We start from the raw sequence: 14,171 nt of genomic DNA on the forward strand, positions 1-14,171 counted from the left end.
GCATATTTTATAATACCATCTATTTATCTATTTTCTTCCCACACTACACTGGAATGTCTTATACTCACTATCTATATTTTTGCAGCATTTGCTGGGACACAGCTGCATATTCTTATGGGTTCCAAAACAGAGTAATAACCATATTATTTATTATAAAGTAGTAAGGCTATGGTAGAAAACCTCTAACAATTTCTGACCGCACTTTGCTGATGCTCCCTAAAAGCTTACTGGAATGACAGCTGTTAATTCCAGGATCCTAAAAATCTCAGCCATTGTAGTTTTCTACTGACCTGTCCCCAGTAAATGAGTCATAGTAGTCTTCTGAGTTTGTTTATCATATAGAACTCTGCACTGGCCAAAACACTAGGAGGAAGGCCTCTGTTCTGAATTTCCTATTTGGAGTCTGTATACACAGTTCCCTAACCTGGTCATAGATGGGACAATATCCAGTCTAATCTCTCCAGGCAGAAGGCCATGCCAGAGAAGAGTCTGGCTAGAGGTCATTATGCTGACACCTGATGGTGCTCCTTTTTACCCACGCTTTATCAAAAGATGAAATAATTGAGACTTTATAAGAATTCAATAGATTGTGTTGGTCCTTATATCTTCTCAGTTAAGCCTAGTATATATAGTGAGGAATTCTTCAATGTAATTTAGTCATTATAAATAAGACAATGATGACACAAATAAAGTTCTAGTCTCTTATATTGTGGTGTCTAAGCTATTTATCACTTACAGCACTTGTATGTCAGTCAATCTTCTAGGGCAGTTAAAAAAGAGTAGAATTATTGTACATGCCCTGGGAGGAAGGTAAATCATGTGACCAGCTCATACTGCATTCTGTGTCTTGGTGGGAAAACCTGTGCATTCAAAGACACACCTTAGTGTGTCTTAGGATCTATACTTGATTTAAAATGAACCATGACTTTGGACTCTATTTTCTTGGCTCCTAAAAATGGTAGTCTGAGTTGAATTATAAAATCTGTTTGTTATAATTTTGTATTAGAACCTATGCTTGGAACAAGCCTGCACCATCTGTGTCTCTGGTATGTTTGCTATCTTTGATGATGAGAATGTGGGAGCCAATAACATTTCCTTTTGCACCTGGCTGCCAGAAGTCTCGGAACAAATTTACAGCTCAACTGAGAAAAAATGGACAGAACTGTGTGGCCTACTTCTGTTATCACTTCCTTCATCTACCTTCGAGTCCCATTCCCAAGACATACATTTTCCACAGGCCTCATGTGTTTCATTTATGTTAAAGATTTTAGTACTTTTGGTGGTAAAATTGCTTCAAATCCCTTTTAGCTGAGGTAAGGAATAAATATTCCTATATTCTTTAAGTGTTAGGGAATATTATAAAGAAGATAGTTGGGTATTATTACTTAGAAGGGTGAGGGTAGGATTAAAATAAATTGTGTCAATAAGTTTCCAGAAATATCACATCTCAAAGTAATGTTTGAACAATGAATTAGAACCTTGCCGATTTAGCCACTTCCCAAAATTTTGTAAAATGACCCATTGAAATTTGAGATAAAATTTAACTGTCTAACTTTAGGTTTTATTTGCTTAATGGATATACAGTGTCATTTTTTAAAGGAAGGAAAAAGGGACAGTTTTTGTGTTAAATGGAGCCCTGATGTCATCCTTTGTAATTCTAGATGGACTCAAGAAACTGCCAGGAACAGCTCCAGAAACAATAGACTGAGTGCTAGACCTAACCCAGACCAGTGTTTCATGGCCTATAAAAACTTGGAGCTTTGTAGCTCCATATTTTTTTGAAAAGTAAATTAAGAATTATGATATGGACTATAGCTGCTAAACAACCAATAAAGCCCAAATGATAAAATGTATATGTATGAAAATTAATTTTGTTGGTGTTTCTTTGATTAAGAAGAAGATACTCTGACTTCTCAGGCCACACTGAGGAACTTCTTTCTAGTTCTCTGACTTTCACTTTACATGATTTCTGTTCAGTGTGTATTTTCAACCTGTTAGATCTACCTGATCTCAGAAAACTTAATCACTGAGTAGATATTTATTCAATGATTGAATGTAAATGAAAGCTACTCTAGATGCATGAAGAGCTCCTCTTAAGTAACCCCATCCTTTACCAGAGTTAAACTGAGAAATATAAATAACAAATAAAATTTACTCTCTGGTAAAGTCCTCATCATCTGTCATAAGTCTTTTAATGATTTAACACCAACAGAACTCTGGTTATTTTATACGATTTTGTAACTGCATATGAATTTATCCTGTAGCTGATCCTTTCCAAACTAGAACCAGGTTATAATAATTTGGGTCACAATATACAACTCCTATAATTGTTCTTATTGTTTTTTTAAAAATTGTTATTGTATTTCTCTACTACCATGTAGTCTCCTTATACCCCCCTCCTCCTGCAGTTACCACACACTGTTCCATGTCTATGAGTCCTTTTTCCTTTTTGCTTAATCCTTCCTCCTCCTAACCCACCAAGAGCTGTTAGCCTGCTCTGTAATTGACACCGACCTGCAGTATCCATCTCGGCTGCGGATGTTCGTCGAAACATGTTAAAAACATACACAGAGACAACCAGGTCTTGTAGGGGAATAGGAACAGCAGGGCCACTCCTCACGTGGGGAGCACCTTAGCCACCCTCTCTCCTGGAGGGTGCCATGGCCACTCCTCACGTGGGGAGAGTGCCCATTCCCCCTCGAGAGGCTTTTTATAGGTTTTGTTTGCATAGGGATTCAGGTAAAAGCTCATTAAACATTGCCAGGAAGTAAGGATCAAACAATAGATAGTAAGGAAGTCTGAGGGCCTATTTTGAGTCAGGATCAAAGAGCTGTAAAACTTTAAAGAACAAACTTACTTCTTCCTGGGACCCTTATCATTCAACTGAGAGCATTCTAAACAAAGCAGGTTTCACAGGATCTTACATATTCTTTCTTAGGCCTGAGCACCCAGGGAACCTGACCTTTTTAGCACAGAGCTGCACCACCCTGTCATTGTTTCAGGCTTAGGTGGAGCAAGGGAACTAAGGCAACCAAGAGATAAAGAGATTTTCTTCCAGACGTTGAGGACTCAGGCTATATCACAGCCAAGGAGCGAGGGTCCATCACCCCCTTTTGCTGTAGCCCCCAAAGTCCTTCTTTTGGGGGCCTCCCACGTGATCTTTCCTGTCTTAGGTCGTTTCCCTCTTGGGGAATCTTACCCATCATTGGCTAACCGACCAAGCACTGGGGTTCAGTTTTGAATGAAGCAGCAGAAGCAGCACTCCTGCCAGGGAGATAAGCTTTTGTCTCCTTGCTGGCTTACAGTCCAAGGCCACTCCCTCAGCCTTAGCCTTGGCAGGGGTTACAGCTTCTGATACCAGGCAGGGCAGTTCCCAACACTGCTCTCTCTGAGTCTGTCTTTATTATGCTTGTTAGTTCAGTTTGTTCATTAGATTGCACATAGGAGTGAAATAATATGGTATTTGTTTTTTTTCAACTGGCTTATTTCACTCAGTATAATGTTCTCCAGATCTATACATACTGTCACAAAGGGTAAATTTTCTTCTTGTTTATGGCTGAGTAGTATTCCACTGTGTATATGTCCCATAGTTGTTCAATTCACTAATCTACTTGTGGACACGTAGGCTTGTTCCATATCTTGGAGATTGTAAATAGTGCTGCAATGAACATCGGGGTGCTTACGTTCTTTTGAATCAATGTTTTGGGTTTCTTTGGATAAATTCCCATAAATAAGATTGCTGGATCAAAAGGCAGATCCATTTTTAATTTTTTGAGATACCTCCATACTGCTTTCCACAGTGACTGCACCAGTCTGCATCCCCACGAACAGCGTAAAATGGTTCCCCTTTCCTCCACATCCTGGCCAGCACTTGTTGTTTTTTGATTTATTGATGATCATTTCATCAGATTATTTCATTTTACAGGCCCAACAGCTTACTGATTTGGAACAAAAATTAGCTGTGGCAAGAAACACACTGGAGAAAGCAGCTCTTGACCGGGTGAGTTTATGTCCATGAATCATCACAACTTTGGTTTTAGCAAATGAAGGTCGGTCTGTTCCTTGCTCCCCTTGATTTCAATGTCAAATGCTGTTAACGTAAGAAGGTTGTAGAATTTATGAGTCCTGGGTATTCACTTTGGAACTCAATTTTTCCCTTGCTTTTGCTGCTAGAGTAAATTGACTCAAGTTTCAGGCTCTGAGTTCATGGCTTTATTTTTCACCTTACTGGTATATTGGCTCCATAACACCATAAACAAACATGCTTTAATGCACCAAGAATGATGACATGTACTAACTCTGGATGAATGAGTTATAAAGCAAATGGAAGTAGTCATTGATACTTTTCATTCTGGAAATCTTAAATCAGAGTTCTGGAGGTAGAGGCGTAAAAGAAGTTAGCTTTCTTAACCATAAAATCAGTTCTTGTAAAGATAATGCAAAGGTGGCTGAGAGTCCATCTTTGTAACAGCTTTATTGAAATATCTGCATACTATAAAAGTCACACTTTTAAAGTTCACAAAGTTGTGCTATCATCTCCATTATTTACAAATGATTTCCCTCAGCCTTTTTTTAACCTCAGATTGGTAAAAATCAAAAAGTCTGATGAGATCAAAGTCTGATACACTGGTGATAGGAGTGTATTTATTTAAATCAGCTGTTAAATGTGTGTATCTTAGAACTTGCACTTATCCATATATATTTGGGAGCATGTATAGAAATGTTCAATACAGCAATATTTATATTAATAATAAATGAAAATCATGTAAATGCTTACTGATGGAATTAATATATACAAATGATTTATTTTCTATATACCACTATTTTCAAATAGTAGTCAAAATTTAATATTAATGAACAAATATAAAGTTATTTGTATCAATGTTGATACATTTATAACATATATTATTTAGTGAAAGATATCAGAGGTATGTCTGTGGTATTTAACAATTGCTCAAATACACAAAACACATTTTGTTTTCACTATATGTCAAATAAAGTAGCAAGATACACCCCAAATTCATAGACATGATTGCCTTGGGGAAAGGTGGAGTGAAATAATACTAAAGATACTTTCAAATACTTGTACTGGGTCCCAAATGTTTTATCTTCTAACAGTTGTATAGCCATAGATAGTCTTTAATTCATACGCACACATATGTATATCATATGCATTATATATATTATGTAATATATGCATTGTTTTTATACATTAGATATATATAATGCATATATAGGTGTATAATACAAATAAGTATGTGCATATATTTTAATATGCAACCTATTTTATAAAATACTAATTATATATAACAAATTTGATTATATTATATAATCAAAATTTTGCTTTTAAACATTTACTTCAGATTGGCATTTATCTGGCATTTGTTATATTTTATGTTGTTTTTTACATACCCCTATATTTTCCAAAATAAGTTATTTTTTAAAGAGTGGAAAGTGTTTTGTCTGCTCTCAAGAGCTTTCCATTTTTCTGATTACAGCATAGCAACAATTTTATTTAGAAAAATAAGCAAGTAAGGTGATTGCATTCATAGGTTTATATTGCAATAGTGTACTGTATATGCTTAGCAATTTTTGTAAAGAGAGGAGATTGCCACCTAACTACCAACTTGAACATGAGTGTTTTGGTATAGAACAGAGGAGATGCAACACGGCTGATTCATTTTAAAGCTCTAGTGGTATTACCTTCTTATTTCCAAGGGACTTGGGTCTCACAGGGGCAATTTTTTTTCACTGACCTATGACCAACACCTTTCCATAGCTGACATAGATAACTTTTCAAACTGGATATCTGGAAAGTGTTGTAGTACTGGAATTAGTAAAGACATTTGTTAAATTCGAATAGTTTCTCTTTTTAGGGTTTTGTTCTTTGGGACAGATGTGGCTTTTGAATGAATAACTATATATTTTAACAACTTCACTCCTTTGGGATTTTCATATTTTAAATTAGCTTATGCAGGTAATTAATATGACATTTAATAGTTTTGAGGAAGTCTAATTTCTATTCTATAGACTAGGTCAAATATAATTTATTTTACCAAGGTCCCAGATTTATAGTTTTTTAATTCATGAAAAAATAAGTGTATATACCAGTTTATGCTAATCTCTGACTATATCCAACTCATGCTACATAATATTACTTTTTTAAAAGGGAAATGAGCCTTCACTGGTGAAATCAGAAAATCAGGGGAACATCTAATCCTAAAAGTTGAACTAGGCAACCTTTTTTTACAACAATTCTTTCTCTGGCACGATCCCCGCAATGCACCTGAGGTCTGAAACGCATGTCGACTTCCCATGGCCCTGCGGCAGGCAGCTCAGCCTCTTCTGAGTTTTCAACATCTCTGACTGCTGGAATGATTTTTCTTACATTAAATCTTTTCCCTGATTTGACTTCAGGTAATCCATTTAGCCAGTCCATGCCAAACAGGTTTAAATGCTTTTTGTGGGACCTCCATAGTATTAGGTGCTATGGGAAACAGAAAACACGATACCTGGTCTTGAGTTCCACACCTCTCACTATTTTGTTGGTTATCAGTAAGTAGGAAATAATTGCATGCAGAACTGTGAGGTCATAACAGCACCAAAAGTAGATATGTATATTTTAAGTACACATGGGTTATATGGACTGGTGTGGTCACATAATACTGCATAAGAAAATTATAATTTGGCCCGAGTTACAGAGTTCGGGCTTAATGTAGAGTTCATTCCTTCTTCCCCTTACTCATTCTACACTGTCCTCCTCCCCATTTCCGCCTGCCCCCGCCACCAGCACTCTGTGTCTTCCCCACCCCATGCCACAGTCTGCATTCACGACGAGAGGCCGCATGCTGTAGGGTTTAAGTTCAGGTCTCCAGTGACAGCCTGTGCTCATATCATAATTTTTCCATTGAATGACCATGTTTTATTCTCTCAAACTCTTTATGCTTCACTGTGATATCAAATAATAATGAAACTTACTTTATGAGGGTGATGAGAAAATTATATGCCTCAAAAAAAGCAACATACAGAGAAGAATTTATGGCACCTGGAAAACACTCAGTAAGCATAGTATTTGCTATGAGTGAAGAGACCACGGATACTGCCTCTCTGTGATAACAATTTCTCTTTTAACCTTCAGCCTCTTGTCACTCCTTTTGCTGCAGTGAACTGTAAAAGCATTTCCTACTACTGGAGGTTAATTTCAACGAATTTTATGTAAGATATGTGTGAGGCTCATAAATTGCAGTTATAAAGTCAGATAGAAATGCTAGTTCACTTCAAAATGAATAAAAACTTCAGTTTCAAGAAATTGCTCTTCACCTCTCTCCATCATCTTGGTCTCTTTATGTGAGAATTTTTTTTTTTACTCTCTTAAGGTATTCAGCTCCTAAGAATGTTTTATCTGGACTTCAAATAACCTTCAATACCTCATAAAAATCATGAAAACAAATTTCACACTCCAACTTAGTTCTCATAACATATTTAATGAAAGAAGTCTCAGCTTACTATCTCCAGATAAACAATAATAACCTCAAAGTCTAAGAATCGGCCTTGGTTTTTCAATCACTTATTTATTTGGCAATAGCTTAAGAATCATAGCCTCAGATACTGGAATAACTTTATAAATTACTAACTTTATAAATACTAACTTTATAAATTAATAAGCACTCTGCTTATCCTTCCAGGATTCACAGAGTTGATTTCATGGCAGAAAGAAAGTTAAAGGGAAAGCATTTGGATTCACAAGCCCTCATGATCTTTCCAAAGCCAGCAGCTGATATGGCACTCAGATTTCTCTCTGAGGACTTTACACTTCATGTAAATCAATTAAGATAGGCGTGAATAATATTACGTGAATTTTTACTTGTTTGGAGATGAAATAGTTGTATTTGCAAGTATATTTAACTGTTTCTAGCAAAAAATTCATTTGTCTTTCTGGGAAAGGTACTCACACATAGATACACAAAAAATTGCCTTTTAAATTTTCCAACATCTTAAGATCACTTATGTATACACAATAGTTTCTTATAAGCTTTACATATTATACAGCACAAGTACTCATATTTTAATGTCTGAAATTATACTTATATTGATAATATATATGGTCAAGTATAAATTATTTCATTATTTTCTCATGTAAAATTGTACTTGCTTATAACCTCTGGAAGGTTCGCTTTATTTATTCATGTAACAAACATTTGTTAAATTAGAAACTGGTGATGCTACAATAATGGTATGGGTCCTCAAAATTTACATTAGAATAGAAGTAGAAAAACAATAAACATGTAAACAATAAGATCATTTGCAATGGTAACCAGCGCTACATAGGACATAATTTAAAAACTGTGAGAGATTTTGAATAAGGAGTGTTCCTTGAAAGGGTGATCAGGCACTGTGTTTCCAAGAAGATAATGTGTAAGCAGAGACATGAATTTTTAATTGGAAGTTTCCTACATAGTTATTTGGAAAAAGCGTTCTGCAAGCAGAGGAAAACAGCAAGTATAAATGCTGTAAGATGCAAATGATCTTTGAATGTTTGTTGCACTATAAATGAAGGACACTGTGACAAGTAGGTCCTTATTAAGGTATTGCAATTTACTCACACATGGAAAAAGGAATTGGTGTGGGGAGAAGGCAGGGTGAAAACAAGACTGAACTTAGGAAGGAATAGATTATAAGATCCACAGCAAAGTATACATCACGTGATTCACATCATATTTTTAGTTGACATTTTGTTTCAGTGAACTTCAAAGTGAAGAGTAGCTTGCAGTTTCAAAATAGGCCACAGCTAGCAGTGTGAGTAAAAATGTAATAATGCTGTGTAAAATCCTTGTCTGGGTCCTGCTTACGGAACTGGGTCAGCGAGGTCAGGCCAAACCTGAGGGGTGTCGGTGGCAATAGGCTCTGTTAACTAGACTAAATGGAAAGCTGCTTTTTTAATATATTTTTTTACAGAAAGGTGACCAGATTAGGGCAGGGTTACTCAAAGCAATCTGCTCTCTCTGGGGAGAAAAAAAAAAAAAACTCTATGACGTAATGAAGGACTGAAACCTGGAACTTGAATCTAAGATCTAAGGTAAAGGCCAAAGTTGCCATCTTATGTTTCAAAAATGGAATAAAATATGAAGCTAAGAGGTCAAGAGTAGGTTGAAACATGGAAAGAGAGCTTACCACTGTGGCTATGAATGCTGAAGAGTTGGAGGTTCCATCCACGTGATGTGGCCTCTCTGACCTGAGATGACCCAGGCAGCGGCAGGAGTGGACACAGATGAGAGGGTTGCATCAACGTTCAGACAGTTAAAAGTATGGCATGTATACACATCCCCATTTATCACTGCTCTATTGGAAAATCTGTCATGCTTAAATGATGTTTATTGAAAACTGATGTTTAAAAACAATTAAGTGGATGCTTGTTATCAATTTTCAGCATCCAATGTCAGCCACTACTCCGGAATTTGTCTATTATGGAAACATACAACTTTGTTACAGATCCAACACTGAGATGTAGAGAATGTTTAGAGGAACCCAGATATGAACACAGTAAATACAATAACCATCATCACTTCCTGCGTGATCTAAGCAACGAAATTCTACATTTTAAATACGTATTAGCTTTGAGTCCCCTGCAAGGCATGTCTGACCTTGTCACATTAACTCTGTTTCCATTGCCTCATTATAATCTACAAAGCAGAGCACGTATTTAAATTGTTCAGTGTCGCCTGGCATATCTCACTTCTGACACAGCTCTCAACGCCGTGATCGATCTCCTGTTCAGCTGAGCCCCTTCCTGTCCACTCAACAATGCCTCTCCATCCTAGTCCTTGTCAGACTCTCATTTTGTCTCAGACAACTTCATAGGGCAAGATTAATGAGAAGAAAATGCATGTTTGTTCTAGGTCTTACTGCTGCTTTTTAAAAATCTCTTGCCATGACCAAAGGGAGAGATTTCTTAAACTGTTAGTCTAGCAATTAACACTCACGTATAACTGAAAGACAAATATTATCATGTGCCGCATATGAGTGAGTAGAAAGCAAAGAGATGGACACTGGGAAGAATTTAAATCATAGTTGTCACTCTCAAAAGATTGATCATCAGGACTTTATGGGAGTCAAGAAAAGGAGAAGACCTCTATGAAGCTGTGTTTCTGGCATAGTGTATGAGAGGCAGTAGTTTTGTTGGGTGTATATGACTTTGACAGGCAGCAAAAACAGACTATGCTGCTTCATTGATCTACAAATGCACCAAAATGGTAAACTCCACATGTGTGTCAGCTTGTCACAGAATCGTGGCCTCAGTAACTAGTCTCTCTCTTCATCTCTTTTGGCCAAAAGGCCTTATCTCATGTCCTGAACTCACTGTTTATGTGACATTGTCTTATCAGGGCCTCTGACCATGCCCTAAATTACCCTTAAGCTATGATGAGATTTCCTAAAGGTTGGATGTCTCTCTTCATTTTGACACCTGGGGGTCTCTCTTTTGTTTGTGCTCAGCTTTACATTATTACTAATTTTCAACTTATCAGCATGTAAAAATATTTTTAGGAGTGGGACCTGAGGATTAGATGGGAGGTAGAGATGGCTGTCCACGAAAGTTTAGTCTGCCTAGTAATGTACATCAAAAATAAATCGGTCTGAAAACTTTGAACTTTCTTTTCTTCATAGTGAAATCATGATAATAGTACCAGTTTCACAGATGTTTGAGGGCATAAAACTATTTCTTTCATGTGAGAGTGCTTGAGATATTATAATATCCTATGCTAATATGTGAAGGTATTAATATTATCATTTATAGTCAAAGTAAATTAACTCCTACTTCTTAACAAGGCCCAGAGGAAATAAGAGTTTTATCAGAAACAAATGTATTTTTCCCAATATGTGGGGAAATTGAGTTGCTAATGGAGGCTAATCTGGGGACTACAGGGGCCTGCATTGCCAGGGGAGGGATTCTTAATAAAGGAGGCTGATACTATGAGAAAGATGGCAGCTTTCTAAGAAGGACATTTTCCACTTTAGAATGATGCCAGAGTATATTTTTTTCGGCAAATATATTCTGCAAACTATCATTATTGAAATCATGCCAATTCAAGGGAAAAAAAGTAAGACATGTCTCTGAATTTCAGTGTTCAAAATGTATCATAAAACACGTTAACTACTAAAAACTAACTGAGTGCACATTAAACAGATTATCAAAATGGGGTTTATAAATTTGGCAGTTATGTTTGAACACTTATAATGTATTTGTGTGGAGCGTGAGTGTAGATTAGGATAAAAAGGAGAATCTAATCAGATCATTAATAACCAGAACTACAGGTATAAATTGTGATCTCTTTCTTTTTTTCTTAGGAGTCACAACTGAAAGCAATGAAACAGACTGTACAACTCTGCCTGTCAACAGTTTTCCGTGATCAATCACCACCTTTGAGTTTAACCAGGTCAAATCCAACTCAGATGTCAATTCCACCTGGTACAGTTGATATGAAGATGCTAGATACAAGGACAAGAAGCAAGGTACGCTTTATTTATGCTTTGAAAAGTAAAATCAAATAATGTGCTGTCTTTATAGCTAATTTTATGTGATTATGGTTGTGGATTCAAATAAAATATAATAGTGATTAAAAGATCAGGAAGTAAATGGAAGGTAGTAACCCAATTTGTAAAGTATCCAAAATCACAGGGAGAACATTCTTTAGCAGGTAGAGGCCAACTTATTCTTAAGCAGGATGATCTAATTATAAAATAATAATAATAAGTATCATTACTATAATGACTATTTTTTCAAAAATAACATTCTAAAATTATTCTAAAATAATTATTATTTTACATTTAATTAAGAGAAAATATATTATATTCTAATATAAAATGGAAGTTTATTATGGGAAATATTTTCTCCTAGGGTATAAACTATCAACCTTACAAAAGTAGATACATTTTTAAAAATATTTTATTTATTTATTTTTAGAGAGGGAAGGGAAGGAGAAAGAGAGAGAGAGAGAAACATCAATGTGCAGTTGCTGGGGGCCATGGCCTGCAACCCAGGCATGTGCTCTGACTGGGAATCAAACCTGCGATGCTTTGGTTCGCAGCCAGCGTGCAATCCACTGAGCTATGCCAACCAGGGCAGAAGTAGATACTTTTTTTTTAAAAGAAATTAAGTCCACAGTTCTCAACACTGACTAAATGTTAGACTCACTTGGGATACTTGTTAAAAAAATCATGACCTTGGGATTCATCCTAGACCTATTAAATCAAATCCTTTGCAGTTGAACTCCAGTCATTAGTATTTTTTAAAAGCTTCCCAGATTTTTGAGACCAACTGACAATCAAATCTTTTTTCACATCCCCACCCTCCTACCTCAGACAGGGCACAGGGCATTTCTGCTTTAGCTTCAACTGTCTTTACCTGCAATTTGCAGGCTGTGCATTTAAATATATCCTGACAATCTGAAATAGTTATTGGAGAAAAGAGTTTTGTTTCAAACAGTATATATTTGAAAGTGCCGTCTCTCTTATCACTTGCCTTAGGATCTCTCCCTGTTAAAATGAGTGTTACAGACACCAGATCCACTTACAATGCAAATCTCTTAGGCTGGGTCCAGGAACACTGAGAACTGGTTTTGCAGTTACCTAATGGTGCGTGCATCTGGGGCCTGTTTCCTCCTGCTGATTTCTGTGATTCCTTAGCTTTGGATTAAAGGGGAAACAGACAGATTGTAGATTAGGGAAATACTCTTTTCAGGACGGAAACTCAAAAACAAGTGAAACAAAATACATATTCTAACATACAGTTTTTATCCGTAACTCTGTCTATTTATGGGCTGCGTAATTTAGTCTGTATAATCTCAAATTTCTCTATCAAAATCATTTACAAATATATATTTCTATCTCATCCTATTATTTTCTTTGGCTGTATTATGCCTTGAAGTATGTCAAAATATTTAGAATTTTATTTTTCTACTTTATTTTTTTTCTGCCCTTTCTTTGAAAACTCTAGGTCTGAAGTGCTTATTTACATAACCAAATCCAGAGGAAAGTGGCATAATCATGTATTTCTTAAATCCTGGGTAAAATTTATTGAATCTGGTTACTGGTTAAGTACACAGTCACCCTCATGATCTCACTCACCTACCAGGAAACCATTACTGCATCCACTTAGTTTAAGGCGGGAGCAAAAGCCCAGCCTTAAGTCTGATGACTCTGGGCAAAGCCGCTTTGTAATTTTATAGGCACATCACACTTGTCTCCAACCCAAATATGTTTATTTAAGCTCCTTATTGCAACTAGGGTCTTGATATACCTCAGTGTGTGGAGGAAATCCTTGATTGTTACTTTAACTGATTTATCATCAATAAATGTATATCCTGTCATTGAAATAGATAATAAATATTTATTATTTCTCTTGGATTATCACAGAAAAAGATAGAAAGCATTTAGATGAGGCTGCTTTGGTAATTTCTCATTTTTCAAAAACTAATAACAGAAAATCCAATCATTTAAGATAAAGTTCAATAAATCTAAGCTGATGCACTGTCAAGCATTCCATTTTACAGATTAGCTTTTAAAGCTTCTCTGGGGTTTATGTTGGTCCATATTCTTTATCTTTTCAATAGTGGTGGAAATTATATATTTTATATATACTTTTGGCTTATCTCTATGTAGGCATGTCTGAGATAATTTCAAAATCCTGAATAATAGAAAGTAACATGAGGTGTGTGTAAACTCTTTAGTCATGGAATGTTTTTTCTACATACAGTAAAAGTAGCTTTTACAGTAGGATATTTAACTGGCATGTCTTCAGAGTTGGCTAATCACGAATACAGTAATCTGTTGTGCCCATCTGAGAGCTGTGAGGGAATCACATCACTTAACCTCTTTATGCCTCAGTTCCCTCAGTGCTTATTTGAGAGTGTTGTTGTAACATCAACATTAAAAATTTATTCTTGTCTACAGTGAAACCGAGCTGAAGGCACCTGACCTCGTTTGATCTTGGAAAAAAGAATTCTTATTTTCCATGACATATGGCTGGTCTTATCTGTTTTTATTTGGTTTTTCAATCTTCAATTTTCTTCAAAAAAAGAAGGGTATTTGTTTATTCCTGAAATCTGTGACATGTATCCAAGCAAGCGAATTTCAACCCATTCTAGAAAAGGCAAAACAGTCTCCCCCAAGATGTC

At 36.0% G+C, this 14,171-nt stretch overlaps 1 protein-coding gene across 2 annotated transcripts in view; it reads left to right on the top strand.

Annotated features, from left to right (window-relative positions):
* The window catches only part of LUZP2 (leucine zipper protein 2), a 365,156-nt gene that overhangs the window by 317,922 nt on the left and 33,063 nt on the right, over positions 1-14,171 (top strand). For both annotated transcript variants that reach the window (XM_045825733.1, XM_045825732.1), the window contains exons 8-9: positions 3,926-4,000; positions 11,344-11,508. In XM_045825733.1, coding sequence (XP_045681689.1) covers positions 3,926-4,000; positions 11,344-11,508 — 240 coding nt within the window. The remainder of the gene's footprint in view (positions 1-3,925; positions 4,001-11,343; positions 11,509-14,171) is intronic.

The sequence above is a fragment of the Phyllostomus hastatus genome, unplaced genomic scaffold, assembly GCF_019186645.2.
Source record: "Phyllostomus hastatus isolate PE091 unplaced genomic scaffold, TTU_PhHast_1.1 phas_scaffold_585, whole genome shotgun sequence".
Lineage (NCBI taxonomy): Eukaryota > Metazoa > Chordata > Mammalia > Chiroptera > Phyllostomidae > Phyllostomus > Phyllostomus hastatus.